At 50.8% G+C, this 26,961-nt stretch overlaps 2 protein-coding genes across 2 annotated transcripts in view; one reads left to right on the forward strand and one right to left on the reverse strand.

Annotated features, from left to right (window-relative positions):
* Nucleotides 1-14,008, forward strand: part of Bik (BCL2 interacting killer) — a 20,271-nt gene extending 6,263 nt beyond the window's left edge. Inside the window, exons 2-5 of the mRNA XM_031351103.1 lie at nucleotides 10,724-10,895; nucleotides 12,481-12,579; nucleotides 12,971-13,088; nucleotides 13,515-14,008. Coding sequence (XP_031206963.1) covers nucleotides 10,729-10,895; nucleotides 12,481-12,579; nucleotides 12,971-13,088; nucleotides 13,515-13,607 — 477 coding nt within the window. The 5' untranslated portion in view covers nucleotides 10,724-10,728 and the 3' untranslated portion in view covers nucleotides 13,608-14,008. The remainder of the gene's footprint in view (nucleotides 1-10,723; nucleotides 10,896-12,480; nucleotides 12,580-12,970; nucleotides 13,089-13,514) is intronic.
* Nucleotides 14,009-16,165: 2,157 nt separating this feature from the next.
* On the reverse strand, nucleotides 16,166-24,986 carry Mcat (malonyl-CoA-acyl carrier protein transacylase). Its single transcript, XM_031351115.1, has 4 exons — nucleotides 24,525-24,986; nucleotides 22,125-22,212; nucleotides 18,598-18,815; nucleotides 16,166-17,329 (listed from the first exon to the last, which is right to left on the reverse strand). The coding sequence occupies exons 1-4, from the start codon at nucleotides 24,936-24,938 to the stop codon at nucleotides 16,907-16,909; spliced, it is 1,143 nt and encodes a 380-aa protein (XP_031206975.1). The 5' UTR covers nucleotides 24,939-24,986; the 3' UTR covers nucleotides 16,166-16,906.
* Between the last annotated feature and the right edge of the window lie 1,975 nt (nucleotides 24,987-26,961).

The raw sequence follows: 26,961 nt of genomic DNA on the forward strand, positions 1-26,961 counted from the left end.
GAGGCAGGAGACTGACTTTCCTTGAAGTTTACGCCTCAGATACGCCTTCACGCAAAGTGTGCGTGGCAGTAGGCCATCCACAACCACCTGTAACTACGGTTCCAGGGGACCCTCTTCTGGCCTGCAAGGACATTGCATGCGCAAGGTGCACATACATGCAGGCAAAATACAAGAAACAAAACAGGTCAATCTAACTGCAGTCTATACCCAGGGGCAGCGCTGAGGTTGGTGGTGACAGATGCAGGCCAGACTGAGGGGTTGGCCTGTGGGGTTACTTCCAGGCCACCACTTTCCAGATTACTGGACAACACCCACAGACACAAACGTCCCTCCCTTTCTCTCTCCTCCCTGTCTTCCTTCCTTTTCTACTGTCTCTCTGTCACTGCTGGGAAGTGAGCCCTGCTCGCCCCACCCTACAAGCAGACTGTTTTGGATGAATGCAGATTCCTGAGAATGGGGTCCTGGCTTGGGAAAAAAAAAATGCTTTAAGACAACCATCTCTATGTCTCACCAGTTTGAGCTATTAATGAGAATTTTTGTTTTTCTTTGAATTGGTCTTGGGTTCGACAGGCGTGGAATCAGACTGAACGGTGATGGACGTATCTGTGGTAGAAATGCCACGCCCCTCCCGTGGCCTTCTTGCTCCCTCATCCTGATAGCCCTCTTCCTTTGAGAGATTTGTGCGTGTAGTGTATCTGTGTCCTGTGTGTATATGTGAATGGGCAGGTGTGCAGAGGCCAGAAGTCAGTGATGGGTGTCTTCCTCAATCATTCCCCACATTTTGGAGGACAGAGTGTCTCAATGAACCCGGAGTTCACTAATTTAGCTAGACTGCCTGGGTGGTGAGCCCCAGGGATCCTCCTGCCTCTGTCAAGAGTCAGGCCAAGCTATGTCATTTTGTGTTTTGCTTTGGTTTTTGTTGTTGTTGTGGTGGTGGTGGTGGTGGTTTACTTGTTTGTTTTTGTTTGATGAGACAGCCCTGGCTGTCCTGGAACTTGCTTTGTAGTCTAGGCTGGCTTCAGACTCAGGGGTCCATCTGCCTCTGCCTCCTGAGTGCTGGGATTAAGGGTGCGCGCCGCCACCGCACAGCTCATACCAGGCTTTCGTATGGATGGATGCTGAGGACTGGACTCACGGCCTACTCAGTTTCCCTAGGATGGCTGGGTACCTGGCAGGAATCATGTGGCGCGCACACCCGCAATTCAGAATGCGCATGCGCAGCTTTGGTAGCTATCCATCGTGCGCTGGAGAGAATGAATTTGCCTGTTTGGAGTGGAGTGTGGGGGCTTTGTGGGGGCAGTTGTGTTTCTGACTACCTCGAGTCTGCTGATTCAGTGGCCCAGCCTTACTGGAGGCTCTGGTTGGTGACAGAAAGTGGGCAACACTGTGTGTGTCTTCTCATCTTCTTAGCACACCTGCAGTGGTCAGACTTGTGCAGGAGACTATCTCAGCTGGGGCCAGAGAGGTTAGGTGACTGGTCTGTGGTCACACAGCAGAGACAGAGTAGGAACTAGAGCCTGGGTCTGTCTGCCCATAAGTTGTTCCCAAGTTGGATATACTAATGGCACTTGGGACATTCCAGCTTCAAGGTCCAGGGCTGGGATGGTACCTGGGAAGGGCAGCAAGGAGTTCTAATGGTGATCAGGAATAACATCCCAGCTATCCGTCCAGGTGACTTTGTAGCCCCAGGCTGACCTCCTGGTTTGAACATCTGTGAGGTGGGCAGCAGGGTCTTGTCTCCTTGGCATCAGGGACACCTGATGAGATGTAGCGTGGGAGTCACTGCCAGGGACTGAAGCCCCTGGTGCCTGCAGTGCCGAACTGGTCAGATCTCTCTTTGTTCCTGGGAGGGTGAGATCAGGCCCGGTTCCCACATGAGCCTATGGTCACACAGCTGAGAGCACAGGGGGTCACCAAAGACAGGCTAGCCCTGTGGGGGATCACTACATTGCTCATCTAGACTGTGGTGTGGCACCGTCAGCTTGGATTTGCATCCTGACTTCATTGGGTAAGACTGGGCTCCGAACTGGCAGCAGGTCCTTCTACCATGAGCGTGTAGTAAGGTAGGTGGCAGATGCAGCTTGGGTGGAGACTTGAGTAGGTGTGTTCTTTCACGGACCCATCCTTGTCAGAAGAAAAGGAAGGAAGGAAGGAAGGAAGGAAGGAAGGAAGGAAGGAAGGAAGGAAGGAACCTTGATAATAAAAACCAGCTCAGTTTCCTGGGGGTTACACGGGGTCTTCTGGGAATACGGTCCTTCATTTATTCTCTCAACAAACGCCTGCTCCGTGTCAGGTCGTATGTTGGAAGTAGGACAGAGACACTAATAGCAGCTGTGCTTTTCGGCTGCTCATTCTCTACCAGGTCCGTGAACATGGACTGTACCCCTGGCCCTCTACAACAGTATCTCCAGTCTAGAAGTGAGAAGACCCGAGGCTCAGACAGGTTTACTAACCTGCCCGAGGACACCCAGCAGCCTGTGTCCATGCTCTAAACAACGAAGGAAACAGCAATATCCACTAGTTGGGCGGAGGTCAAGAGCGGCAGAGGATGTCTGTGAACTATGAGGGTTCCTAGCGTCTGGGAACATGATCCCTGGGCTGAGCTCCTCCGGACCCATAGAAATGGCGGGTTTCCCCCGAGCATGCTCAGATGGTGGTCACTGCATTTGCAAAGGTCCAGGGTCTTAGCATGGCCCAGCTCATGGTTCCTGGGTGTGGTCAGAGCAAAGGCCAAGACTGGAAGAAAGAATAAGTGTAGCGTGGCACTCGGTGGGGGTGTGGAGGGCCGTCTGGGAATCCACAGAGTTGTTGTGGTAGGTCAGCCCTGAGGATTCTGCCTCACGGAGTTCTGCTAGAGACGATTCCGGGGAAGGGGTGGGGCTGGTAGGATGGTTGACAGCAGTGCAATGCCTCTGCAAGGACCCTCGTCGAGTGATTCTACCCAGCTCTGGATCACACGTGTTTGCCTTCTCCATTCTGATTCTTGACCTGACGTGGACACAGAGGCTTATGGGAAAGGCTTAGATGAGCTGATTTCTGATGGCCGTGGGAGAGTTACACTGGATGCAGAGGGAGCAAATCCACATAGAGCTGAGCCTTGCTTATACACCCTTCAGGTTCTAATGGGGGCAAGCCCTAGGACTCTTGCCTGGACAAGGAGCCCCAGCAGTGCGGCTGCATTAACTCCGCTCAACGGCATCTAGGGAAACAAGAGTCCTGAGGACAGGAAAGGTGAGTTGAGGTTAGGATGGTAACGAGGTCAGAGTGAAGACTGTCCTGGGCCCATAAAGATGTCAGAGCTGTGGAGTCCAAGAGGGTTCAAATAAGGAAGATGGAGATAGGTGCCTGACCTTTCGGCAGAGCCTGTTCTCTCAGGCTTCCGGTGTCAGCAGCCATCCGGGGATGCTTGGAGTTCAGCTTGTCAGGGCAGAGGATCAAGGTGAAGATCAGGTGTCTGATTTCAGGGCTAAAGTTCCATCACGCTGTAGCCCGTGCCTGGGGTGGGTTGGGAACAGGGGTCTAGCTCTGAGGTGGAGCGGAAGGTAGGGGGGTGGAGGCTGGAGCTTGGGAAGAGAAGGAGGGGAAGGAGGGGACAGATGCAAATTAGGGCCTAGACTGCTTTCCCAGGGAAATGGCTTTGCACGCTGAGTCAACCCCGGCCTGAGCCTTGGGGCAGCAGGGTTCTGGACACAATTTTACAAGGACCACCCAACAGGCACACGCTCACAGACACATGCAGACACACACGTTTGTACATGCTTCTTACAGTTTGTACCATGCCAAGGCATGCTGGCCATAAGCAGGTCCGTGTCTCTCCTCATCTGCATCCTTGATGGTATCTATTTATTATTTTATGTTGGGTGTTTTGAGACGAAGCCTCAGGTAGCTCAGGATGTCTGTCCTCTAACTTACTATGTAGACCAGGCTGGCCTTAAACTCTTGATCCTCCTGCTTGGATAGCCTGTGCCATAACACCTGCTTCTTTTTCATCCTTTATGTAGGAGTTTTAAAGTTTCTGTATGAGATTTTTATACGGTTAACTTAACCTGAAGCCTTTTCTTTCTTTTCCTTCTTTCCTTCCTTTTTTTTCTGCTGTTGTTACTGTAAAAAAAAAATGCACTTGTGTTCAATTGTATTTTTTTTTTTTTTGAGACATGGTCTTACTGTGTAGCCCTGGCTGGCCTGGAACTCACTATCTATCTATCTATCTATCTATCTATCTATCTATCTATCTATCTATCTATATATATATATATAGAGAGAGAGAGAGAGAGAGAGACCAGGCTGGCTGGACCAAACTCACAGAGATCCCCCAGTCTCTGCGTCTGGAGTCCTGAGAAGAAAGGCGTGTGCCACCATGATTGATCAGTGAAATCCATTTGGCTTGGTGTATGGAACTAGTGGCTTTGGCATATTGACCTGTGTCTGTTTATCCTGACATTCCACGGTACCATGACGGTACATGGACACACATGCCTTCTGACCTGTTGAAGGAGGCTTAGCAAGAGGGAGGAGACCCCCTAGCTGTCCTAGTGCTGAGCTTTGTCCTTGACCCCAGTGTAGGACACCTGTGGCTTCCGCATCCTGCCTTCTGTGTGAGCCCTACTTTTTCCTCCCTGCCTTTCAGTAAGCTGGCAGTACAGTGACACGGTCAGCGAGGTCAGGCTGCCCCTGTGAGATGGTGGCATTGCTGGCCACTGGCCAGGGTTGGGAATGGCTCCTATGAAGTCCAAGTTCAGCCTGGGAAAGGGCCTATCATGGTCCATCAGGGCTCTGAGTGGCTTCAAGCCAAGCTAGCTAAAGATAAGCTGACATCTCAGTATTGCAGATCCTTGATCTCTCTCTTTTCTTTGTAACTGCTGCCAAGCACTCCCTGGGACAAATGTGGCAAGAGTTTTGAGGTACCTGTATGAGCACGGGCCGGGTGACCTTGCTCAATGCCTTCCACAGATCATGGCCTAGTGGCGTAGGGGGCTTGCTCCCACCTTACAGGCTTGCAGCTCTGTCTGCAGGTGCACTGAGCAGGTGGAGCCCCTGTCCCTCTCGCTGTAGCCCACAGCTTCTGCCTCCAGGCCAAGGTGTTGCCCGGCAGGTGCTGCGGCTATGGCTGTGTTTACGCTTCTTATCCTCGAAGCTCTGCTCCTGTGAGATTTGAGCTTTCGTCAGGAACAGATGTCCACTCTTCTCCACCTTCCTCTCAGGAAGGGGAGACAGCCACCTCTTTGTTGAGACAGAAACTCTGGACGCATATTCTTTTTCCACTTCTGGAAAGAAGAACAATGCTACCCTTATATGGCTTCTCAAAGCCTGGAGCTCGCCCCGCCCTCCTGCCTGCTGTGGTGGCTGATGATGTCATCTTGTATGCACTCGGATCAGTGCGTCGCTGACAGTCACCTGTCTCAACTCAGTCCTGCGACACCTGGAGGGTCCCAGCTTATGTTCTAGTCCCCCGAGTGCCTAGGCTTCCGCCATCTCTTTCTTTAGTACAGGGAGTGACAAGTCAATGGAAACCAATGTTTAGTCTCATGCCCTCAAGAGGATGGCTTTGTACACTGTGCCTGCAGTCACTCCACTTTACCATGGACATTGGTCTGCCTTGGATAAGGGACAGGAAGTCCTAGGTCACTGTCCATTCTTGGCTCAGTATGAACTTTTCTAAGACCCAGTGTTCTCTTTGAACAGAAAATCACTCTCAGGGTAGTTGCCCTGTGTGTTGCTGGGGATGAAGCTGGGGTCTTGTGCATACTAGACAAGTGTGCTGTCTCTCACTGGATTGCTGGGAGGTGAAATGAAGGAACGTCTGCAAGCACTTTGGACACAGCGCAGGGTAGGGAAGCAAGCCCAAGCCAGCAGGACCTTTGTACCGTCTCAGGATCGCGCACCAGAAATGTTTTGGATTTAAGATATCATCTGCTTATATATAATGAGATATATTAAGGGCTGGGGCTGGAACATGGCTGTTCACATCCTCAGAACTGAGACAGAAAGCCAAGCCTGGCCATGCTTGCCTGCAACCCAAGAGCAGGAGCAGCAGAGACAGAAGGATCCCTGAGGTTTGCTGTCCAGCAGAAAGGACTCCAGGCCCGAGTGAAGAGCCCTACCTCAAAAAATCAGTGGAGGGCAATCAAGGAAGACACCAACGTTGACCTTGGGCCTTTTCATACACACACACACACACACACACACACACACACAAAAGACATAGTATGGAGATGAGGCTAGAGCCTACTCATGAAATTCAGTTACTCTTGCATTTCCTATGGACTTTCACATATGGGCTGAGGGTAATTTATGGGAATATATGGAATATTAAGTAATTCTGTGCATGGAAAAATGTTCCCACACTCTGATATGATATTGGGGCTCAAGGTTTTGAGTTTCGGATTCTTAGGGCTGCTTAATGCCTATTTCCTTTTTCATTTCTTTTCTCTCCTTTCCTTTTTTTTTTTTTTTTTTGAAAATATCTCTGCTTCCTGAAGCCCTGGCTAGACTAGCTTTGAACTCAAAGCAATCCTCCTGCCTTAGCCTCCTGAGAGCTGATATTACAAGTGTTTGTGTTGGGCTGTTAAGAGTCCAGATCCAGGGGCTGGGCTGTGGTGGCGCACGCCTTTAATCCTAGCACTTGGGAGGCAGAGGCAGGTGGATTTCTGAGTTCGAGGCCAGCCTGGTCTACAGAGTGAGTTCCAGGAAAGAAAAAAAGAAAACAAAACAAAACAAAAACAAAAACAAACAAACAAAAAAAGAGTCCAGATCCATTCCATCATTGCCTTAATGCCATGGACCTAAGGTAGCTGGGTACCATGTGGGATGAACTATGGTAAGTCAGAGTCCCACCCAGCCTCCCTCATCGTGGATGGAGCCATTACAGATGTGGGAGCCACCACGGGGAGTTCAGGAAGCCTCTGACCACAGGAACTGGAAACTCTGAATGGGAATTTGAACCTACTGGGAAGGCCAGAGTGGGTGACTGGTGTGCTCTACTGTCCTGTTTACTGTCCTTGGCTTGATGCAGAAGCTCCAGCCCTCACTTCTACATTCATGACAATCAGGAGGGGAGCTGCCCTGGCTGGAATTAATTCTCTTTTTCTTCCTTCCTTCCTTCCTCCCTCCCTCCCTCCCTCCCTCCCTCCCTCCCTTCCTTCCTTTCTCCGTGTGTGTGTGTGTGTGTGTGTGTGTGTGTGTGTGTGTGTGTTTACGGTTTATTTATTTAGTTATATGAGTGCTCTTTTTGCATCCAGAAGAGGGCATCAGATCCCATTACAGATGGTTGTAAGCCGCCATGTGGTTGCTGGGAATTGAACTCAGGACCTCTGAAAGAGCAGTCAGTGCTCTCTTAACCACCGAGCCACCTCTCCAGCCCTCTCCTTGTGTTTTCATTGTCACTTTCTTGTAAGGAGCTCTAGCTAATTATAAGTTTATAGCTTGTTAATTTTAGTGAGGCAGCAAGTTGCTGCTAGCTGCTCATTCCCAAGTGATCTGCAGACAGTTCCAGCTGCAAGGATCAGAAATACCTGGTGACCGGCCGGCCAGTGGGTGTAAGCCACTAAATGGACTTAGTCTTTTCTTAGGAAAGGTACCCTGAAATTTCAATAGATGGCATATGGGAAGAGTTTGTCACACAGACTCATCCCCATTTAGCTAACTCTCCCTCTCTGCCAGTCTCAGTCGCGGTGGATTCGTTCACATAACTGACTGAGCTTGCTTCTTTTCGAGCAGCTTGAGATCCAAAGTGCCCTCGACAGTAGTCTCCATTTCCTGCTGTACAGAGACAACTGCACCTCGTACGTCTCTATCCTGTGTCATATGCTCTTGCTTCCTGCAATGCATCATGTCCTATAAGAAATATGGTGGTCCAGGGAGCTTTCTTGCCTCCTTATGTGCTCTCCGTGGCTGAAGTGACCTCCAAGGCCACATTATTCCTCTGAACATCAACAAGACAATGGTGTTTCTGAACCAGCTCATGCTGGGCGTTTGCTATGTTCCCTGCCTCCTGGACTTGTTTGATGATGGGCTGCTTGACTCCTTCTAGTTGAGCAATTATTAATTTTTCCAACAGATTCTCCTCTAGAGGTACTATGTTTCTTAGTCACACATTGTGACTCATTTATAGGACGTGTGAGAATGACAATCATCGTGTCACAATGAACCCTCCTACTGATATCGTTCAGAAGGTCTCTGAGGTGGTCACAGATATTTCTTTGGATAGAAAATACAAGATAAGGGCTGGAGAGATGGCTCAGTGGTTAAGAATGCTGACTGCTCTTCCAGGGGTCCTGAGTTCAATTCCCAGCAACCACATAGTGGCTCACAATTATCTGTAATAGGATCCAATGCCCTTTTCTGCTGAGTCTGAACACAGCTACAGTGTACTCATATACTTTTTAAAGATTTATTTATTCATGTCACTGTGTTAGTGACAGAAAGTTCTACCTGGGACAGCATGGTCCTTATGGTTCAGGCAGGGGTCTTTGCATTCCTGTGAGCTTGGCCTCTGTTCCCTTTCTTCCAACCCTTGTCCAACTTCTTGGAGACATCACTGGCCAGACTTGGTTACATGGCCAGCATCACAAGGGATGCTGGGCAAGAGAACAGGTAGAAGGTCTTGATGGACCTCGATGAGTGCCAGTGCTGAAGAGCTGTCCTAGCAGGAGTTGAGGGATGATTAGAGAGCAAGCTCTGACAGGAGCTTGGGGAAGAGGGGACTGTAAAGCACTTCGTGGCCACCTTGGTTTGGAAGAGGCGTATGTGGCTACAGAAGTGTTCAGAGGAAAGACTGACAGTGTGGGGTCATGGAGGACTCTCGTCTTATTTTGCCCATTTGCCATAATTACTCCAGAGAAATAGCAGACGTTAAAGGGGGCAGGAATAGCAACACATCCTTTTAATGTCAGCACCAGGAGGCAGAGGCAGACAGATCTCAAGTTCAAGGCTAGGCTGGTCTTCAAAGAAAGTACCAGGACATCCAGGGCTACATTAAAAACAAGAAAACAAAAACAAAAACAAACTTATCTCAAAGGTGTGTGTGTGTGTGTGTATGTGTGTATGTGTGTGTATGTGTGTGAAGTGTTGAGGCCTAGAGGGATGCTCAGTGGGGAAGGTGCTTGCTTTGCAAACCTGGTGACCTCAGTGTGATTCCTAGAACTCGTGTGAATTCGGAAGGAGAGAACGGATTCCACAGAGCTGTCTTCTGACCTCCCCATGGCCAGTGTGGCATGTGTCCCCTTCCATCACTCACACACTGAGACTAAGAAAATAATAAGTAAGTAAATGAGGAGTGAGGCTGCAGGTGTAGCCCAGTGGCACACACAGTCCTGCCTTCCATGAGGTTCGGGTTCTGTCCCCAGGACGGACCCAGTGAATCCCGTGAGTTGTGCTATTCATAAAGTCAGTGCTGAGGACTCGCTCTCCTTGGGAGCTCACTTCAGTGTCTTTGTGTGCAGGGGTGCCTGGGCTTTCCTCAGTCCCCAGGGACAGAGCTGGGGCCCTGAGCATCTTCACTTCAGAGACCCAGGACTTGGTGACTTGCTGAGTCACACAGCCTGTGTGGAGCAGGACTCTGGAGGGGCTGGGGATGGGGTGGGGTGGGGAGTCAGAGAGAGTTGGATGGCGGCCCAAGCAGCTCAGAGGAAATGGCCACAGAGGCAAGGTTATTTTTAGGTGTGGGGCAGCAGCAGAGCCCGACATTCCTCCTCTCCCAATTACAGGGGTCATGGCCCATGTTTCTGTCATAAATGGTCAAAGAGAGAAAAGTGACAGTCACTTTTTCTATTTCACAGAAGCCTTCAGGCATGAAGGCCTGGAGTCACGAAGAACTTTTATGTATACGTCTATTTTATGGGTGCGTGTATGTACATGTGCGTGCACACATGTAGAGGCCAGAGGTTCAGCATTGGGTACTGTTCCCCCAAACGCTGTCCACCTTGGGTCCCCTCCCGACAACGATTTGTAATTGTGTGTTGTATGCATATGTGCGTCAGAGTGTGGGTGCCATTGGAGGGCAAAAGAGGGCTCCGATCCCCTGGACCTGGGGTTTAGAAGTGGTTGTGAGCTGCTGATGTGGATTCCAGGAATTGAACCCGTTCCTCTGCAAGAACGGAACATGCTCTCTCTAACTGACTAACCTGGACCCCCAGCCCTGACGTGGGTTTCTGAGACAGGATCTGGAACCTGGGGCTCACTGATGAAGTTGGGCTGGCTGGCTGGCAAGCCCCATGGACTCTGTTTCCAGCTCCCCAGTACTGGTAGTACTGTGCCTTGCCTTGCGTTCTAGAGATCTTAAATCAGGTCCCCATGCTCGTATGGTAACAGCTGGTGACTGGGCAGTGGTGTGCAGAGCTGTGGCTGGACAAACAGCATTAGCGCACTCTGTGACAGACTGGGGTGGGGCCAGTGGGGAGTCTCTTCAGATTCTTTGAACTTCCTGATCTTCAAGGGACAAGGACAGAGGGCCAGAAGCTTGTTGAAGCTTTGCGGTCTGCTGTGAGAAAGATAGTCCAGCTTATGTGAGCAGCCTTGGCTTTGATGGATATCTCTGGTCTCTGTGACTCATCCTGGGGCAGGGGAGGGTCAGGAACACTCATATGACGAGGCCTTGCAGTCCCAGGGGGATTCCTGTACCCTACAGACCAAGAACCTACTATGGTCTGTTGTTTTGAGCCCCAGTATATGCCCCAGTGCATAGTTCTGGGGATCTCGTCATACTCTGCCTTATTTTATCCCACAGAACACATGTCGGAGACGAGACTTATGGCCAGAGACGTCATCAAAACTCTTCCACAGGACCAGGTCCCCCAACCTTCAGTGGCCTCTGGGGATCCCAGGATGAAGGAGCCTGTGGTGGGGGAAAACCTTAGTCCTGTGAGAGGCTTGGACTTCATGGAATGTGTGGAAGGCAGGTAGGGCCCAACTGGATCCCCTACTGGGCACAGGATGGAATCCTATCTTCTATATAGAGGAGTGGGGGAGGGAAGGAGGCAGGGTGGGAGAGAACAGGGCAGGGAGCTCCTCAAGGTGCCCCCACCCCCACCCCCATAGGGCTTCAGTGTGTTTCCCTGGATGTCGGGACCAGCACAATGCAGCCTGAACCTGGGCCATCTGCTTTCACTAGCAGAGAGCATATCTGTTGCTGTCTCTCTGTCCAGAAGGCAAGGTCCCTCCCTGCTCAGGCTCTGAGACCCACCATTCACAGAAAGAGAGCAGCCATACTGGCCAGGGCAAGTCCTTCTGTGCACAGGCTGGTCAGCACAGCTCTTCATGTGTACCCTCAGCTTCAGGGCTCTCTGCCACTCTGGCTGTGGAATTAGGATGGAATTAGTGTCTCCTCACGTTCTGCTCTATTCCTGAGTGAAGTGAAGCCTGGGACAGTGTTTTCCTGGGGGGGTCTCCCAGGGACTAGGCGGGACCAAAACCTCTCAACCCAGTTGCCAGGCAACCTTCCAGGTTCCTTGTACCCTTGTGACCATCAGAATTGGAAATAGACCTGGGACAATGGGTGTGTGGAGCAGGTGGCCCTCCAGATGCCCTCTGTAGGGACTTTCCAGTGAGCTGCTGCGTCGCTGGTGTGGAATGTGAGGGCAAACCCCAGGAAGGGCTTAGCCAGGCTGGTTTCAATGTGTGTGTGTATATTCACCACACAAGTGTGTCTCCTGTTTCAATGGAGACTTTTTATTGTTGTAAAGATTTATTTTATGTGTCTGAGTGCTTGCCTGCACGTACTCATGTGTACCATGTACATCCCTGGTGCCTGCAGTACTCAGAGGAGGATGCTGTATCCCCTGGAACTGGAATTTCAGATGATTGTAAACAATCGTGTTTTCTGCCAGAGCAACAAGTACCTTTAATGGCTGAACCACCTCTCTAGCCCCAGAGATTTTCTTTAAACTGAAGGCATGTGCTACCATGCCTGGCTCACTTGGGAATTTAAGGTTCAGGCACAAGCGTTTGTTCAGGCATAAGATTCAGGGACGGGTCTCCAAGCAGGATAGACTGAGACCCTGTAGGAAACCAACTGAAGGGGGCTCCAAGCACTCCCATTTGCTCTTGTCTACCATCCACTGCTACCATCAAAGCCCACCAGGTAGGCCCCTCCCCAGGATTCTCTAAAGTTCAGGTGTTTTTCTGGGGGTAACCTGTCCCTGACTTCCAGGCTGGCTCACAAGACACTCCCTAGTACTTCTGCATCTGACTTCCACAAGAGGGAGACATGGGGTACAGGCTGGGATAGGTCCCAAATTGGCCCCTCTGGCTAATGTCTCAGTAGCCCGTGGCTTATCCTGCAGGGGCACATTAGAAATGGCCTTTACTCCAAAGTATACCCAGGGATGAGAGGGGCACCAAGGTTTGCTGCTAACCAACCCCTCCTCCCCCCAGTATTCCGCTGCCTTCCTTTTACTGGGTCCCGAGTCCCATAGAAACTAGGCTAGGTGTGTGGTATGGCCTCCCCAGCATAACCACACCAAACTGCTGTATGTCTTCCTGCAGAAGCCAGGTGGCCCTGAGGCTGGCCTGCATCGGCGATGAGATGGACCTGTGTCTGCGGAGCCCCCGTCTGGTCCAGCTGCCTGGGATTGCTATGCACAGGTAACCAGTGGCCCAGGTGGAACCAGACAGGGCTGGGCCCCAGGGAAGCTCTGCAAACCTTGGAAGAAGAGCATGGGAGTTCTCAGGGAAGCTTGAAACCCCTTGCCTTCTAGCCTCGACGTGGGTCCCCCAACCTCCCACTGGCCTTAAACAGGTCAAGCACCACTCAGGGCCTTTGTGTTGCCTCTCAAGCTGGAGAGTCCAGAGAGATCCCAACTCTGCCCCAGAGGCTCAGGGGCCTTGAAAGTGGGAGGTGCTCCTTGAGGGCAGCTCTGGGCAGCGAGCCAGAGGAACACAGGGGGTCTCTGTGGGCCATGCTGTAATGGGTCACACTCTACATTTCCAGTGCCTATGGCTATAGTAACCACCTTACTCATCTCACGTCTTACAGGCTCGCTGTCACCTACAGCCAGTTGGGTATCAGGGGTATTTTCAGAAGCTTGATTCGAAGCCTCACCAACCTCAGGGAAATTATCTGGTCCCGGAGAGTCTTGACTCCTGGTGCCTGGGTAAGAACCTTGAAGCCCCTATCTAGTCCTCGTGTTATCCTTCCTGTAGGATAGCCAGCAGCTCCTTAGCCATGCTGTCTAGTTAGCCACAGTCTCCACCCTTCTCTATAGTCTCTTCCCTACCTCTTTGCACTTCTGCCCCATCCCAGCAGCCTGCTTGACTGGCTGGTGAACTGAGGGAGGTTCAAGTCCACACAGTGCCATTTGGCCCCCTCCTTCAGGGAGCCGTCCTCTAAAAGAGAGGATGCTCTCAATCATGGTCTCTGGGTCACCTCCCCTGCTTGCCCCCACTGGCTGAATGTCCAAGTTCACACTAAGTCCCAGATCTCCTAACTATGCACAGGTGCTCATTCAAGTCCCCAAGAGCCATCTCCTCACCCCAGGCAGTCTCTGGGCCTCACTCTCTTTTCTCTCTTGGTCCCACAGGTGTCACCTGACCAGGACCCTGGGCAGCTGTTTCCCATGGTGCTGCTGGTCGTCTTGCTGCTGGGTGGGGCCTGGCATTTGCAGTTTCAGTGAGGTGCAGCTGGGGCAGGGCTGGTCCCTGCCCCCCAACCCCTAGAGGTGCCGGCACCCTAACCACTCTGTTTTCTGACTGTCCCTTTTTTTTTTTATATTTAACTCAGGATAGTGCTGAGGTTTCTTACAGGTTTTCTGGGTTTTTGTAAGGCAAATGAGTTCCCACTATACCTCAGGAGCAGTACTGGCTAAATGCCCCTGAGGCCTGGCTGGCCCTTCTCTCTCACCCCTGCTGCCTTCTTCTCTGCAGGCTGGTCCTGTGGCCATCAGTGGGGGGAGTGCTGGCCACACCCCTGTCTGTGAAGCCTTGAGGCACAGAATCTACTGGATTAGATTCCTTTGGGGTGGAGAGTTCAATAAAGTGTTGTTTCCAGGAGAGTTCAATAAAATGTTTCCAGCCAGCCTCCCCGTAGGTCCTCTGTGGGGCAGTTGTAATATTGGAGGTAGACGGTGGAGGAGGCAATTTTAAGTGGTCTCTGCCCCCAGACCTATGTACCATGCCTGCACCTCAAGAGCCGTAAGAATCCCCCGGCCCCAAATTCCCCTCCAGGGTTTCTCTGCATAGCCCTGGCTGTCCCGGAACTCACTCTGCAGACCAGGTTGGTCTTGAATGCAGAGATCTGCCTGCCTCTGCTCCTCCACCTCATTATCTTGTCCCTTCCTGCCTGTCATCCTGATGGGGAAGTCTGTCCACATCCTGGGTGTGCAGGTGCAGCTCTCATGAAGAGCTGTGGGGTTGGGTGTGCTAGCAAGGAACCCCAAGGGAGGAGGACCAGGCCTCCCACCACTAGGCTCTGTACCTCCCCAGGCCTGGCCCATTATCTTTCTAGACCAACTGAGGCCTCTACCTGGAACTTTAGTTTCTCTGTCTGCCCATTCCCATGAGACACCAAAATAGTGCCCTCCCTGAATGACTACCAGTGGCTGTGACCACCCGGATGCCTTCATTGTGTCCTTGAATTGTCCCAGACTTCCCAGTTCTGGGTGAGGTGCTTGTTCCGAGTCCCTCCGCTGTCTTGTGCTCTCCCATTTCCACCTCAGCCTTTACCTGGCAGCCCCAGTGCCCTTCCCAGAAGGGCATGAAGGAAATGCCCTCCTGAGAGGAGCCAGTTTTAGAGATGGGGCAACCTGGCATCAAGACCTAGGGTTAGGAGACCGGCTGGTGAGACCTCAGCCTGAAGGACTCCGACCAGAGGTGGCTGATCCACATTGGCCATCAGAGCTGGCTCATTCCTTGGGGCAGGAGCTAATTCTACTATGGCTCTGATTCTCCAGGAGGAAAGGGAGACGGTGGCAGCAGGCATAAGCTCTGCTCTAGGGACAGGAAGAAAGGACCTTTCTGGCCTGGGCAAATGTCACTTAGTGCCAGTGGCCCACCTCTTCCCCACCATCAGCTCTGTGGGCCCCAGTGAACCTCCTAACCCCTCAGCCACAGGCTCCAGGCCCTCACTTCAGCAGTTGTGATCCTCAGGTTGGAGCCTCACTCCAAGCAGTGGGAAACTGGGACACACCTGGCACACCTGGGGCACTCCCTTCTCAGGGTGCAGGTCAGCCTGTTTCTCTGGGCTTTTCTCAGTTTCTAAGCCTTGGGTATCTCTGAACTGGCATCAGCCTAGTAGGTGCCACTTCCATCCTCACACAGCTGCCAGAACAAAGGCCACCTGCTTTTGGGTTCTACTCTTCCAGGGCACAGAACCAAACTCCATAGCCCAAGACGGGTTGCCACCCATTGCTATGTTACCAGGTTTGCAGTCTTCAGTGAGACCAGCCCCAGTTAGCAGTGGTAATAGGATCACTCCAGTGCGCAAGAGTGGGTTGGAGACTTGTCACATTTGTCTCAGCAGTGCCAGTCTCTGATCTTCACATACCTACCTGCCTACAGCAGGCCCAGGGACCAAGTCAGGTGGCTGACTCAGGCCCACAGAGATGGAGGTTCTGGGACAGTAGGGCTACTTCCTTCAGGTGACAAGGCTGTGGGAATGTCTGGGTCCTGTCATGTGACCACACTGGATGGGACCGACCACTCCCTGGGTGCTGTCATGGGATACTTTGGTTTAGGTCTGTAAGACAGTTGACCTCATGCTGGGTTCAGGAGAGGGAGCCCAAGTTTCTAAGAGGGTGAAACCTGTCCTCCACAGACAGACAGGCCGAGGTGCCCCAAACCCAGGACCCAGTCCCCTGAAAGCAAACACTGACAGCTTTCCTGAATCCCCCTCATTTAGGGTCAGGCTGCACTGCCTGCCTGGTGCCAAACTCAAGAGCTAAAGCCATTCTCCAGCTTCAGCTAGGATAGGTGTGCTCACACTCAGAGTCATGCAAACTACTTGCATGAGTGCTGAAATCCACTGGGCATCTGGAAGTCACAAGGCCTGCAAGTACCACTGGCTAGGACCAAGGACAGTTGTACAAGGGTGGGACATGGGCAGTAGGACAGGTCCTGTCAGAGGCTGATAGTCCGGCTGACAAGTCTATCAGATTAGGCACAGGCCTCCCCAACAACAAAACAAGTTCATGGGCCTCATTCCCAAGACTCTCATCACAGAAAGAGGAGGCCAGTGGGCAGCTTAGAATGCTCATGTTTTATTATGTGTCTTCCAGGAGCTTTGCTCCACTCCCACTGTGGAGCAGACTGCTCTGAGGGACGCCATAAATACAGTAGGAGACACACTGTCCCATGGATGACTTGCTGGTGGTGGTGTCTCTGTGTGAATGTACAGGGGCTGGTCTAGGAAGGTCAGGGTCCCCACCCCACACCTTACACCGCTCTCCTAGTTTCTTATACAAAGGAACGCCCACTCTGGGGCATACACAGGTACTTAACATGTGCTTCTTAGGGATGTATGGCACATGGGACTCAATCTCCCACCTGTCGAGCAAGTGACCAGACAGACTCAAGGCCAAAGGAGCTAAGGTCTCGCTGGGTGGGCAGCATGCCACAGGTGGCTGACAAGATCCTCTGGCACCAGGCCTAGCTTGAAGCCAAGCAGTGTGTTCACAACAGCCACAGGCTGAGTCTAGGACTGCCCCAGGCTAGCCCTTCTGGATTCACTGAGGAGCTCGGTTGAGTGCAGAAAGCAGAGCAGCATTCCGGCTGGGCAGGTAGTCTGCACAGGCGCTCTTTCCCCCAGCAGCCAGAGGTCCTGTCAGTTAGGGAATAGGCTAAGTCACACATTGGTACTCAAAGGCTCTGCTCTGAGGGAGCCTTAGCCACAGCTGAGACTGCAGTGTCCATTGTCCTCAAGTCTGAGGAAAAGAGGAAGGCACAGAGGCTCATCCTGGGGCCATTCCACTCAAGGCCCTCAGAGGTCAGGGTCCATGATGTTCTGCATCACATCCACATAGCTGTAGGACTTCCACGCCTGCCAGTTACAGCACCTCAGGATACTTCCCAGCTGCTGCCCGGGGCCCACCTCAAAGGTGCTAGGGAACTCCATGCCCTTCTTCCGCTCATAGATAGAGTGCATCGTCTGCTCCCACTTCACTGGCGACACCACCTGCTGCCCCAGCAGCTTTCTGATGTATTGTGGATGTGTGTACTTCTGCCCACTGACATTGGAATGGACAGCAACCAGTGGCTTTTTGAAGTTAATGGTGTCTAGAACTCTCATCAGGGGCTCCACGGCTGGCTCCATGAGGCAGGTGTGGAAGCCTCCACTTACAGGCAGCATCTTGGTGCGCCGGAAGTGAAACTTAGCAGAATTCTTCCGGAGAAACCTAAGGGCCTGCAGGGAAAAAAGGAAGCCAAGGTTCCAGCTGCTGCTGGCATCCTCATAGACGCACAGCTCTGTGTGTGTGTGTGTGTGTGTGTGTGTGTGTGTGTGTGTAAGCCAAGGTTCCAGCTGCTGCTGGCATCCTCATAGACGCACAGCTCTGTGTGTGTGTGCGTGCGTGCGTGCGTGCGTGCGTGTGTGCGTGTGTGTGTGTGTGTGTGTGTGTGTGTGTGTTCTGTTTTTCAGACAGGCTCCTACCATGTAGTCCTGGCTGGCCTGGAACTATGTAGACTAGACTAGCCTTGAACTCAGAGAAATCCTCTTGCCTCTGCCTCCCAGGTACTGGAATTAAAGAAGTGCATCACCACACCTGATTGTATGTTTCTGTTTTTGAGACAAGGTTGTAGGTAAGGCTGGCCTTGAAGTCACTATGTAGCCACAGCTGGCCCTGAATGCTACATCCTTTTGCCTTTACCTCCCAAGTCCTGGGTTGACATGGCTTCAGTGGTGAATGCTTGAGGCATTTGATTGAGTTCAAGATTAGCACTGGCTACACAGAAAGACTCAGAATTCTGGGTCTTGTTTCTCTGCCTCAGCTTCCACTTGTGTGATGAAGTAAAGACGCCTTCTAGATGGTGGACGGGCAGTGCCGGAGTTAGACATGGTAACTGGCCCTTACATGGCTTCTGGCCACTTTCTTGGCACCTCAGGTAACACTAAGTCCCCAGCTCCCACTTCCACAGAGCTCCTGCCCTTCCACTCAGGCCCTGTGCTTGCCCTGCCGCTCACTGTGTTCCTGTCCTGGAGCAGCCTTGGTCCTCTGCTGCTCCCCTCATGACAGGAATGCTAATGGGTCTGTGTCCCTAGTGCTAGTACACAGAATGCTTTGCTAAGTGACACCTGAAGAAGAGCAGCAAGCACCTGAATGCAAAATCAGACACTTAAGAAGCCAGGCAGGGCCACAGAAGATAGCTTCTCTTCAAACAAGCAGCCAGACTGCAGGCCCTTAAGAAGCCGGAGCACAGCATGGAAGGGCCTAGACACGGTGTGACCTGGCCCACGAGCCAGGCAGCTGGTTCGGAAATGGTCTGTCTGCGGGAGAATAGGCAATATTCTGGCTTCTGCTTCCCCCTGCAGCCCTCGCTCTGCCACACATGCCCTCCACCCTCAGACATGTTCTCCAGATAATGCTCACCTAGGCCCCTACTCTTCCACAGAGAATGACTCCCTGTGGCACAAGTGGACTGGAGTCTGTGAGGGTGGCTCCCATCAACACTAACCTCAATGTGTCCTGAGATGACCCTGCAGTCAGGAAAGAGGTAGTTGGACACCTGGCACACCGGGTTCTCTATACCCAAAGACTTGCAGTGCTCCTGGGCTTCCAAGCAGGCAAAGGAGAAGTTGGACTGACGCTGGCCGAGGACAGACAGCATCCCACTGGGAACAGCTTCAGATGCTTCTTGCATAGCTTCAGCTCGGACCTTCACTGCATACAGACCTATCCAGATAGAAGTATGTTTGGAAATCTAACTGAAGTGGAAAGTGAACTGTCATTCAGGGAAACGGACAGTGGTGCTGACTGCCAGCCCTAAGACCACAGTTTTAATTATCTTTATGTGTGTTCTGAGTGGCCATATCCATCATAGAAGAGCACTTACTGCATAGGACAGACCTGAGTTCAAATCCTTAGCACCTACATAAATAGTCAAGTATGGCTATGTAAGCCTAAAGCTGAGCAAGTGGGAATTGGGCCAGCCTAGTTCCAGGTTCAAGGAGAGACCCTGTGTCAGCCCAGTGAGTGGTAAGACACACACTGTGCTTCTCTAACATCTCTCTCTCTCACACACTCTCTCTCTAGCATCTGCCAGTGCACATACCACAGAGAGGAGGGGAGGGGCTGGGAGGAACAAGGTGAAAAGTAGGCTAGGCGGTGATACACACCTTTAGTCCCAGCACTCAGGAGGCAGAGGCAGCAAAACTGGCTCAGCATCTAGAGCCTGTAGAGGACTAGGGCTCTGTTCCCATCACCCATACTGAGATAGCTCATAAGTGCCTGAAACTCCAGTTCAAGGGAATCCAGTGTCCTAGGTGCACACACACACACACACACACACACACACACACGGTGCATAAAAACTCATGCAAGCACATACACATGAGAAGATAGATAATCTAATTCAAGGAGCTCCCTGCCAAGGGCAAGGTTGAAGACTTTTTTGGTTGTCATAACTATGAGAGATTCTATGGACAGTGATGGACAAAGACCAGGCGTCCTGCTACAAGGAGTACTCTTCAGTGATCAAGAAAACTCCCAAAACAAGAATCCCCTGGTCCCAAACATCAGTGTAGCTGCTTCAGAGCTCAGGAGGGGCAGAGAGGAATAGACTTGGTGTGAGGCAAGCCACAGCTTCAGGTCCAACTTTCAGCTGTGTAATCCAGACCTACGACATGCCTGGTTGTTACTTAAGAGAAGCTGAAAAGCAACAGTCAAGAGCACCAGACACGCCGGGCAGTGGTGGCGCACGCCTTTAATCCCAGCACTTGGGAGGCAGAGGCAGGCAGATTTCTGAGTTTGAGGCCAGCCTGGTCTACAGAGTGAGTTCCAGGACAGCCAGGGCTACACAGAGAAACCCTGTCTTGAAAAAACCAAAAAAAATAAATAAATAAATAAAAAAGGCAGCTGTAAAAGTCCAAACAAGCAGACTAACTGCATAAAACCTGGCTGTCGCAAACCAGGCAGGACTAATCCATGCAGAGCATGAGACCCCAGCACTATTCCCAGCAGCAGTAGCAACAGGCTCGGGTACAGCTCCAGGGCCGAGACACTAAGGAAGTACTCCTGTCCACTCCCAGTGTCTATCTTGGGCAGGACGGGCTGACTGGAACAAGGAGAGACATAGGCAGTGCCTTGGGCTTGACAGAAGAGCAAGGACTTGGAGGGGAGACAGCCTCACACCCTTCTCTATGCATGCATTCAGTCAGCGCTTGGGTCTGTTTGTATGGGACTTCCAGCTCTGTGCTCCAGGCAATTGTGAGGCACACACGTGCAGAAGTGTGACAGGAAGCAGGAGAACACCCTGCAAGGTAGAGGGTGTGTGTGGCCATCTCCTGTGGGAGTGGTAAAGCAGTGCCTATGACACACAGACACTTGGCACGCACCTGTGAACGCACTGCATTCTGCAAACTGTACACACAGTACTGCAAAGCTAGTGGTTTTGGCAGGACATGGACACATGGCTAGCCCTTCCATGATAGTAATGCTTTTAAAAACAGCATTGGGGCTGGAGATGTAGCTCTGTGGCAGAGTGCTTGCCTAGCATGCTTGGGGCCATAGGTTCAGTACCCAGCACCACTCCCTCAAGAACACCTCTCCCATTTCTTCCAACTCCAGGCTCTCGTCTGCCCTTACTACCGACTAGATTCATGTCCTTGCACACTTCACATTACATTTCTACTGTCCAGTGGCTCTCCTGTTTACACTCCCAGCAGCAGAACCCTGGGCTGACTTTTGCACTCAACCTTCATCGCCCGTAGGGTATGAACTGTTGTTCACGTGGCTGTCTTTCATTTCCCTGTTGTCATTGTCGTTAAACGTGCTTATTGTCCGTCTGGGTCTCATCTTCCTAGAAATGTGCATTCAAGTCCTTTCCCTGTACTGAACTATAAAGTGGATTTTAAATCATTCAGTCAAGCACTTGTGTAGTGTTCTCAACCCCCCCACCGTCTGACTCTTTGTGTGTGTATGTGGGGGAGGAGGTCTAGACGTCTCTCCCTCCCTCCCTTTCCCCCACCCCAAGACTGACTGTTACCTACACTAGACTTGAACTCAAATGCTCGCCCTCTGCCCTGTTTGAGACAGGGTCTCACTCTGTAGCCCTGGTGGATCTGAGACTAGGTATATAGACCGGGCTTGCCTTGAGCTCACATAGATCCACCTGCCTTTCCTCACTCTCCAAGTGCTGGAATTAAGGGCAGGAGCCCCAAGCTCAGCACAGGTGATCTTTTGCCACAGCCTCCTGAATAGCCAAGGCTACAAGCATATGATACTTTGCCCAGTTTCAGCTAAAAGAAAAAATCTTAGGAAATGGGGCTGGAGAGACAGCTCATCAGTTCAGAATACTAACTCCTCTTGTAGAGGATCCAACCACAGTTCCCTGTACTCAAGCTGGGTGCTGAAAATAGGCTTTGTAAACAATAGGCAATAATCAAAGTATTCATTTACTCTTTTTTTTCTTAACACGTACTGAAATCTTCCAGGTATGACAAGCACAGAATGGGAACGCCTTAAGAATGCAAAGAGAGGGTCAGCAAGAGGGCTCTGTGGGTAGAGTGCCTGGGTCCAAACCTAACAACCTGAGTTCAATCCTAGAAATCCACATGTCAGAAGGATAGACCAAGTCCTAAACATTGTCCTCTGACATTCTCATACACACTGAGGCATGTGCATGCATATACACATACATATGCACACACTGAGGTATGTGCATGCATGCGCGCGCGCGCGCGCGCACACACACACACACACACACACACTTTTATGTAATTAAAAAAACAACGCAGAGGACAGTGAAGGGTGGCAGCCAAGAAAACGGACCTCATGAAATTACACACAGAAAGAAAACACACCTTGAATCCTTGAGATTCAAAGGGGATTGGTGGGATTCAGTCCTTGAGCTCCAGTGTCATCTGCAGCCCTGGGCTCCCTTCCTGATGACCCTGGAATGGATTCAGCACCACTGTCCAGAGTCTCCTGTCCCCACTGAGCCTAGCAAGAACACACCGTGAACAAGCCACACTTCTTGTGTACCTTCAGAAAACTCCATGGCTCCAGCAAACACAAGGGCTGCAAACTCTCCCACGCTGAAGCCAGCTGCAGCAACACAGTTCTCGATGACCTGTGGAGACAGAGCAGAACATGAGGCCGAACCCTCCGAAGAGCTCAGTCCTGGGCTATGTCCCCACCCTGGAACTGACAGGGCAGTTAAGTGTCACCAGGAGCCAGTTCTATCGGTCTGGTGCTCCCCTTAATTGATGAGGGCTTTTCCTAGCGAGGCAGCTAAAGTCAATCCTAGTCGAACCATGAGCCAGAGCTCTGGTTCCACTTGCCTCTGCCCAGAGTGGCTTCTTGGTACATGGGTACAGAAATCACATGCACACTGCCTATGGCCACTCATGGTTGTAATCAGCACCAGAGGAGGCTGACACTAAGTTCTGAATTTGGTGCCAACACAGCTATAGTACAGTTCACCCTTCCCATGCTCCCAAACAAAACAAAAGTACAGGCATTTAAAAATATGATTTTCTGGGGGCTAGAGAGATGGCTCAGCAGTTACAAGTACTGCTGCTCTTCCAGACAACCCTAGAGAAATTTCCAGCATCCTTGTGGCAGCTCACAACTGTTTCTATTCCAGGGGATCCAACACCCTCAGAGACACGAATGCAAATAAAACACCAATGCATATAGAATAAAATTAAATTAAAAAAATATGATTTTCCAGGCCACAGAGAAGCGGATTTAGTCCCTCAGACCTATTTCACATTACTGCCAACGTAAGTAGGTAATGCTAGTATCTATAAAATTTCATCGTAGGCTTGGCCCAGAGAAGCACTGAATAAATGTGCCGAAGGACCATGCTCACTCCTGTCACCTGAGCCTCCTGTCACTCCTAACAACAACTGCCTCAGAAGGCAGCTGTGGAGGTAGAACAGAAGGTCTCTGCACCAGTTAACATGTGTTGTCCTGGGATTACTCTATCTCATCAGCAAGTGAACACACATGCTCTAATACCTGCTGTGCCATCTTCTGTCTTTTCAGACAGGGTCTCACTGTGTAGCCCTGAGTGGCCTGGAACTTGGAGAGATCTGCCTGTTTTTGCCTCCTGAGTCTTGAGATTAAAGGTGTTCATCTCTAAGCCTGACATATGCCAGTAGAGGCCAGAAGAGGGCAAAGGATCTTTTGGATCTCAACTTACAGGCATTTTATGAGCCAGGGTCTTGGGAACTGAAACGGAGTTTTACATAAGCAGCAAACACTCTTAATGGTTTAGCCATCTCTGAGCCCCTAACATCAATTTCTTAGTAACTTTCATTTAAGGAAGTCATCTTTTAAAAACATTTTAAAAGGGCTGAAGAGATAGATGGCTCAGCAGTTAAGAGCTGTTCTTCCAGAGTACCCAGGTTTGATTCCCAGCACCCACAAGAAGTAACACATTTCTATAATTCAAAAGGTCCAGCATCCCCGTCTGGCCCCTGAGGCACCAGACATGCATGTCGCACACAGACATACCTGCAAAATACCCATACATAAATCTTTAGCATTTAATAATTATTCCAGCAGCTCAAACTCACCTAAAATCACAGCCTCTTACCCCGTGTATTTCTTTCTCTGACACATCTTCAAAAAATTTTTTTAAAAAATTTTTATGTGCATTGTACTTTACTTAAATGTATTTCTGTGTGAGGGTGCAAGATTCCCTGCAACTGGAGTTATAGACCATTGTGAACTGCCATTTGAGTGCTGGGAATTGAACCAGGATCCTCTGGAAGAGCAGCAAATGTTCTTAACTGCTAAGCAAGCTCTCCAGACACTCAAAATAAATAAATAAATAAATAAATAAATAAATAAATAAATAAATAAATAAATCAACCAATCAAGATTTATGTGTGTGGCCAGATATGGTGGCACATGCCTTTTGTCTCAACACTTGGGAAGCAGAGGGAAGAGGATTTCTGTGAGTTTGAGGCCAGTGTGGTCTACAAAGTGAGTTCCAAGATATCCAGGGCTGTTACACGGAGAAACCTTGTCTCGAAAAAAACAAAATAAAATAACTTATGTGTATGAATGAATGGCTTGCCTGTTTATATATGATGTGCACATGGTGCACATACATAAAACAGCATCAGATCCTATGGAACTGGAGTTATGGATGGTTGTGAACCACTACATGGGTGCTGGGAACCGAACCCCGGTCCTCTTAATTTCTGAGCCATGTCTCTAGTCCAAAACACTCAGCTTTAATGTGCTGTTAACTCGGTGTATTAAGTGTGAACTGTCTGTGTCGTCGAAGATCCCCTGGAGCAGGGATCCTTATTTTGTGCAGGGCGTCTGAAATACTATCAACGAGGACCAGAATGGGGACCAGTAAGAACCAGACTGAGCTGCCCTAAGACCCAGAAGGCGGGGTTTGGCGCTTTCTCCTCGGCTCACCGCCGGTTGCAGGTGATGTAGCTTCTCCACGGCGGCCAGCGAAGCCACAAAGACGGCGGGCTGGCAATGCACTGTGCGGTCCAGGTCCTCCTGAGGCCCCTGCAGGCACAGCTCCAGCAGATCGTAGCCTAGCACCCGGTGCGCGGCCTCGTAGAGCTGCCGCACACGCGGGAAGCGGAGCAGGCCGCCACCCATGCCGACCGCCTGGCTGCCCTGGCCAGGGAAGAGCAACACGGAGCAGCGCGAAGGCGGCCGCCGCGCCACCGCCTCCTGGATTCCCTCCTCGGCCACGCTGGAGCCCCGTAGCAGCTCCGCCACGTCCACGGCGTCCGGCGGCGGCTCCCGGAGGCTCGAGGCGGCGCGGCGGCCCCAGGAGCCCCAGGCCCACCGGGCCCGAGCTACCCGAGCGGTCATACCGAGACGCAGAGCCGGTGTTCGTTACCGCGGCGGCTGAGACGCACTGCGGCTGCGCAACGGGGCGGTCCTTCTCGTATTTCCGGTCGGGTCACCTAAGCAGCCTGGAAAAAAAAGTTCCTACGTTACTGATGAAACTATTTGCAGCTGAACGTTGGTCTTTGATTGGTCCATGAGTTTCCTTAAACTTCTCCAGCCAGGAACCGCAGATAGCATTTCATAGTGAGCCTTCAATAGCTATCTACGTACTAAATTGTGCCGTCCAGCAGAACGTGAAAGTACTGTGGTTGGGTTTTTTGCCCATGATACTGCCAGCCGGACTAAGCAAACAGTTCTTGTTGCCTACAAAGCACAACTAGGTGCCCAGCTCATAATCAGAAGCTAATAAACCTCCGTGCTGTGGAACCAGGTACAGAATCTGAGCCAAGTCAGGTTTGCTTTTTTAAATTCCTCGGTTTACGGCCGAGTGGTAGTGGCACACCTTTAATCCCAGCATTTTGAAGGCAGGTAGGCGGATCTGAGTTCGAGGCCAACATAGTTCCAGGACAGCCAGGACTACTCAGAAAAACCCTGTCTCAATAAACAAAGAAACCAACCAACAAACGGTTACATGGAGAAACTCTGTCTCAAATAAATAAATAAATAAATAAATCCTCATCTTACAAACAAGGAGACAAACGTCATAAAGATTGTGTAGTATATGGTTAGTCACAGAATGGGGACTGGACGCTTTTGTGGTCTCTGAGAGCTATCAGTGAGTCTGGGTCACACTGATCCTTACCTGAGCCCTGCACCCCATTTCCAGAACTCTGATCTGTTCTCATTTCCTGCCAGTCTCTGCTAAGGTGTCCAGGAAATCCATCCCCCTCCCAGTACTCACCATAGCCTTCACAATGAGGAGATCTATCTGGAGGTATGTCTGCTTTCTCTGGTTTGCATACCAGTGCTGTAGATTTAAGGGCTTAAATAATAGAAATTGGGACTGAAGAAATGGCTCAGCGGTTAAGAGCACTGATTGCTCTTCTGAAGGTCCTGAATTCAAATCCCAGCAACCACATGGTGCCTCATAACCATCCGTAATGAGATCTGACGCCCTCTTCTGGTGTGTCTGAAGACGGCTACAGTGTACTTACATATAATAATAAAAATAAATCTTTAAAAAATAATAGGAGTTATATGTCAGAGTTCTCGAGGCTGAAAAGTACAAGATCAAACTTGGCACTTGCAGATTCTGTGTCTGGGAAGAGCCTGTTTCCCGTTTTGCAGATCACTAGCTTTCCATATCTGTTAGGCTCCAAACCCAGGCTCCCTAGACCTAACTCTGTTAGTATACAGACAGTTCCACTGGCCTGCTCTCAGGAACCTAGCAACTGCTTACCTCATCGCCTGCCTTAGCCAGCTGTGCCAGGTATGTTACAGCCACCCCAGCTCTCTCTTGTTGGAGCCAGCCGACAAGGGTGGGGCTGAAGTAGAGAGGGCGACTGAATGAGAACGAGAGGACCACCGCTCTGCTGGCAATGGCAATAAGCCTTTAATGTGAGAAATCTTTTATAGTAAAGCATAGTGAGGCTAAAAAACAGAATTTAACAACAATCATGTAGCACAGTTTCTTAGCACATTCTCATGGCAAAAGCATGCCCACTTCTTCATATCTTACAATAAATATTTTTCCCCATGCCCAGGTGCATGAGGTTTGTTTCCTTGATCCTTGCACGTACAGCTCTCAAGAGCCTGGAATTTCTTCCAAAACCATCTTGGGTTTATGGAGCGGTTATGTCCTCAGCTTCAGGGAGATTATCAGAAGGTGCCCCCTCCTTGCCTTTCAGCAGAGGGGCCACCCCTAAATCTTCCCCTATGCTAAAGAACATTCCCACCACACTCTCTGCCTCTGCATTCCCTCTTTGTTCAGACTGTTCCCTCTTTCCCTGTCTACCTGGCAACTTCCCTAGTCTCATTTTCTGAGACCAATGAACCTGTCGAGAGCTGCCCCCAATAATTTTAATTGGGCTTGAATTGGCTTATT

The sequence above is a fragment of the Mastomys coucha genome, unplaced genomic scaffold, assembly GCF_008632895.1.
Source record: "Mastomys coucha isolate ucsf_1 unplaced genomic scaffold, UCSF_Mcou_1 pScaffold11, whole genome shotgun sequence".
In the NCBI taxonomy this organism is placed as follows: Eukaryota; Metazoa; Chordata; class Mammalia; order Rodentia; family Muridae; genus Mastomys; species Mastomys coucha.

Excerpts from the sequence above, each read along its gene's own strand:
- Mcat (XM_031351115.1), bottom strand. The coding sequence starts at position 24,938 with ATGACCGCTCGGGTAGCTCGGGCCCGGTGGGCCTGGGGCTCCTGGGGC. Across the intron at positions 22,213-24,524 it reads TACATCACCTGCAACCGGCG|GTCATCGAGAACTGTGTTGC; the intron begins GTGAGCCGAGGA and ends CTGTCTCCACAG. Across the intron at positions 17,330-18,597 it reads TCATCTCAGGACACATTGAG|GCCCTTAGGTTTCTCCGGAA; the intron begins GTTAGTGTTGAT and ends TTTTCCCTGCAG.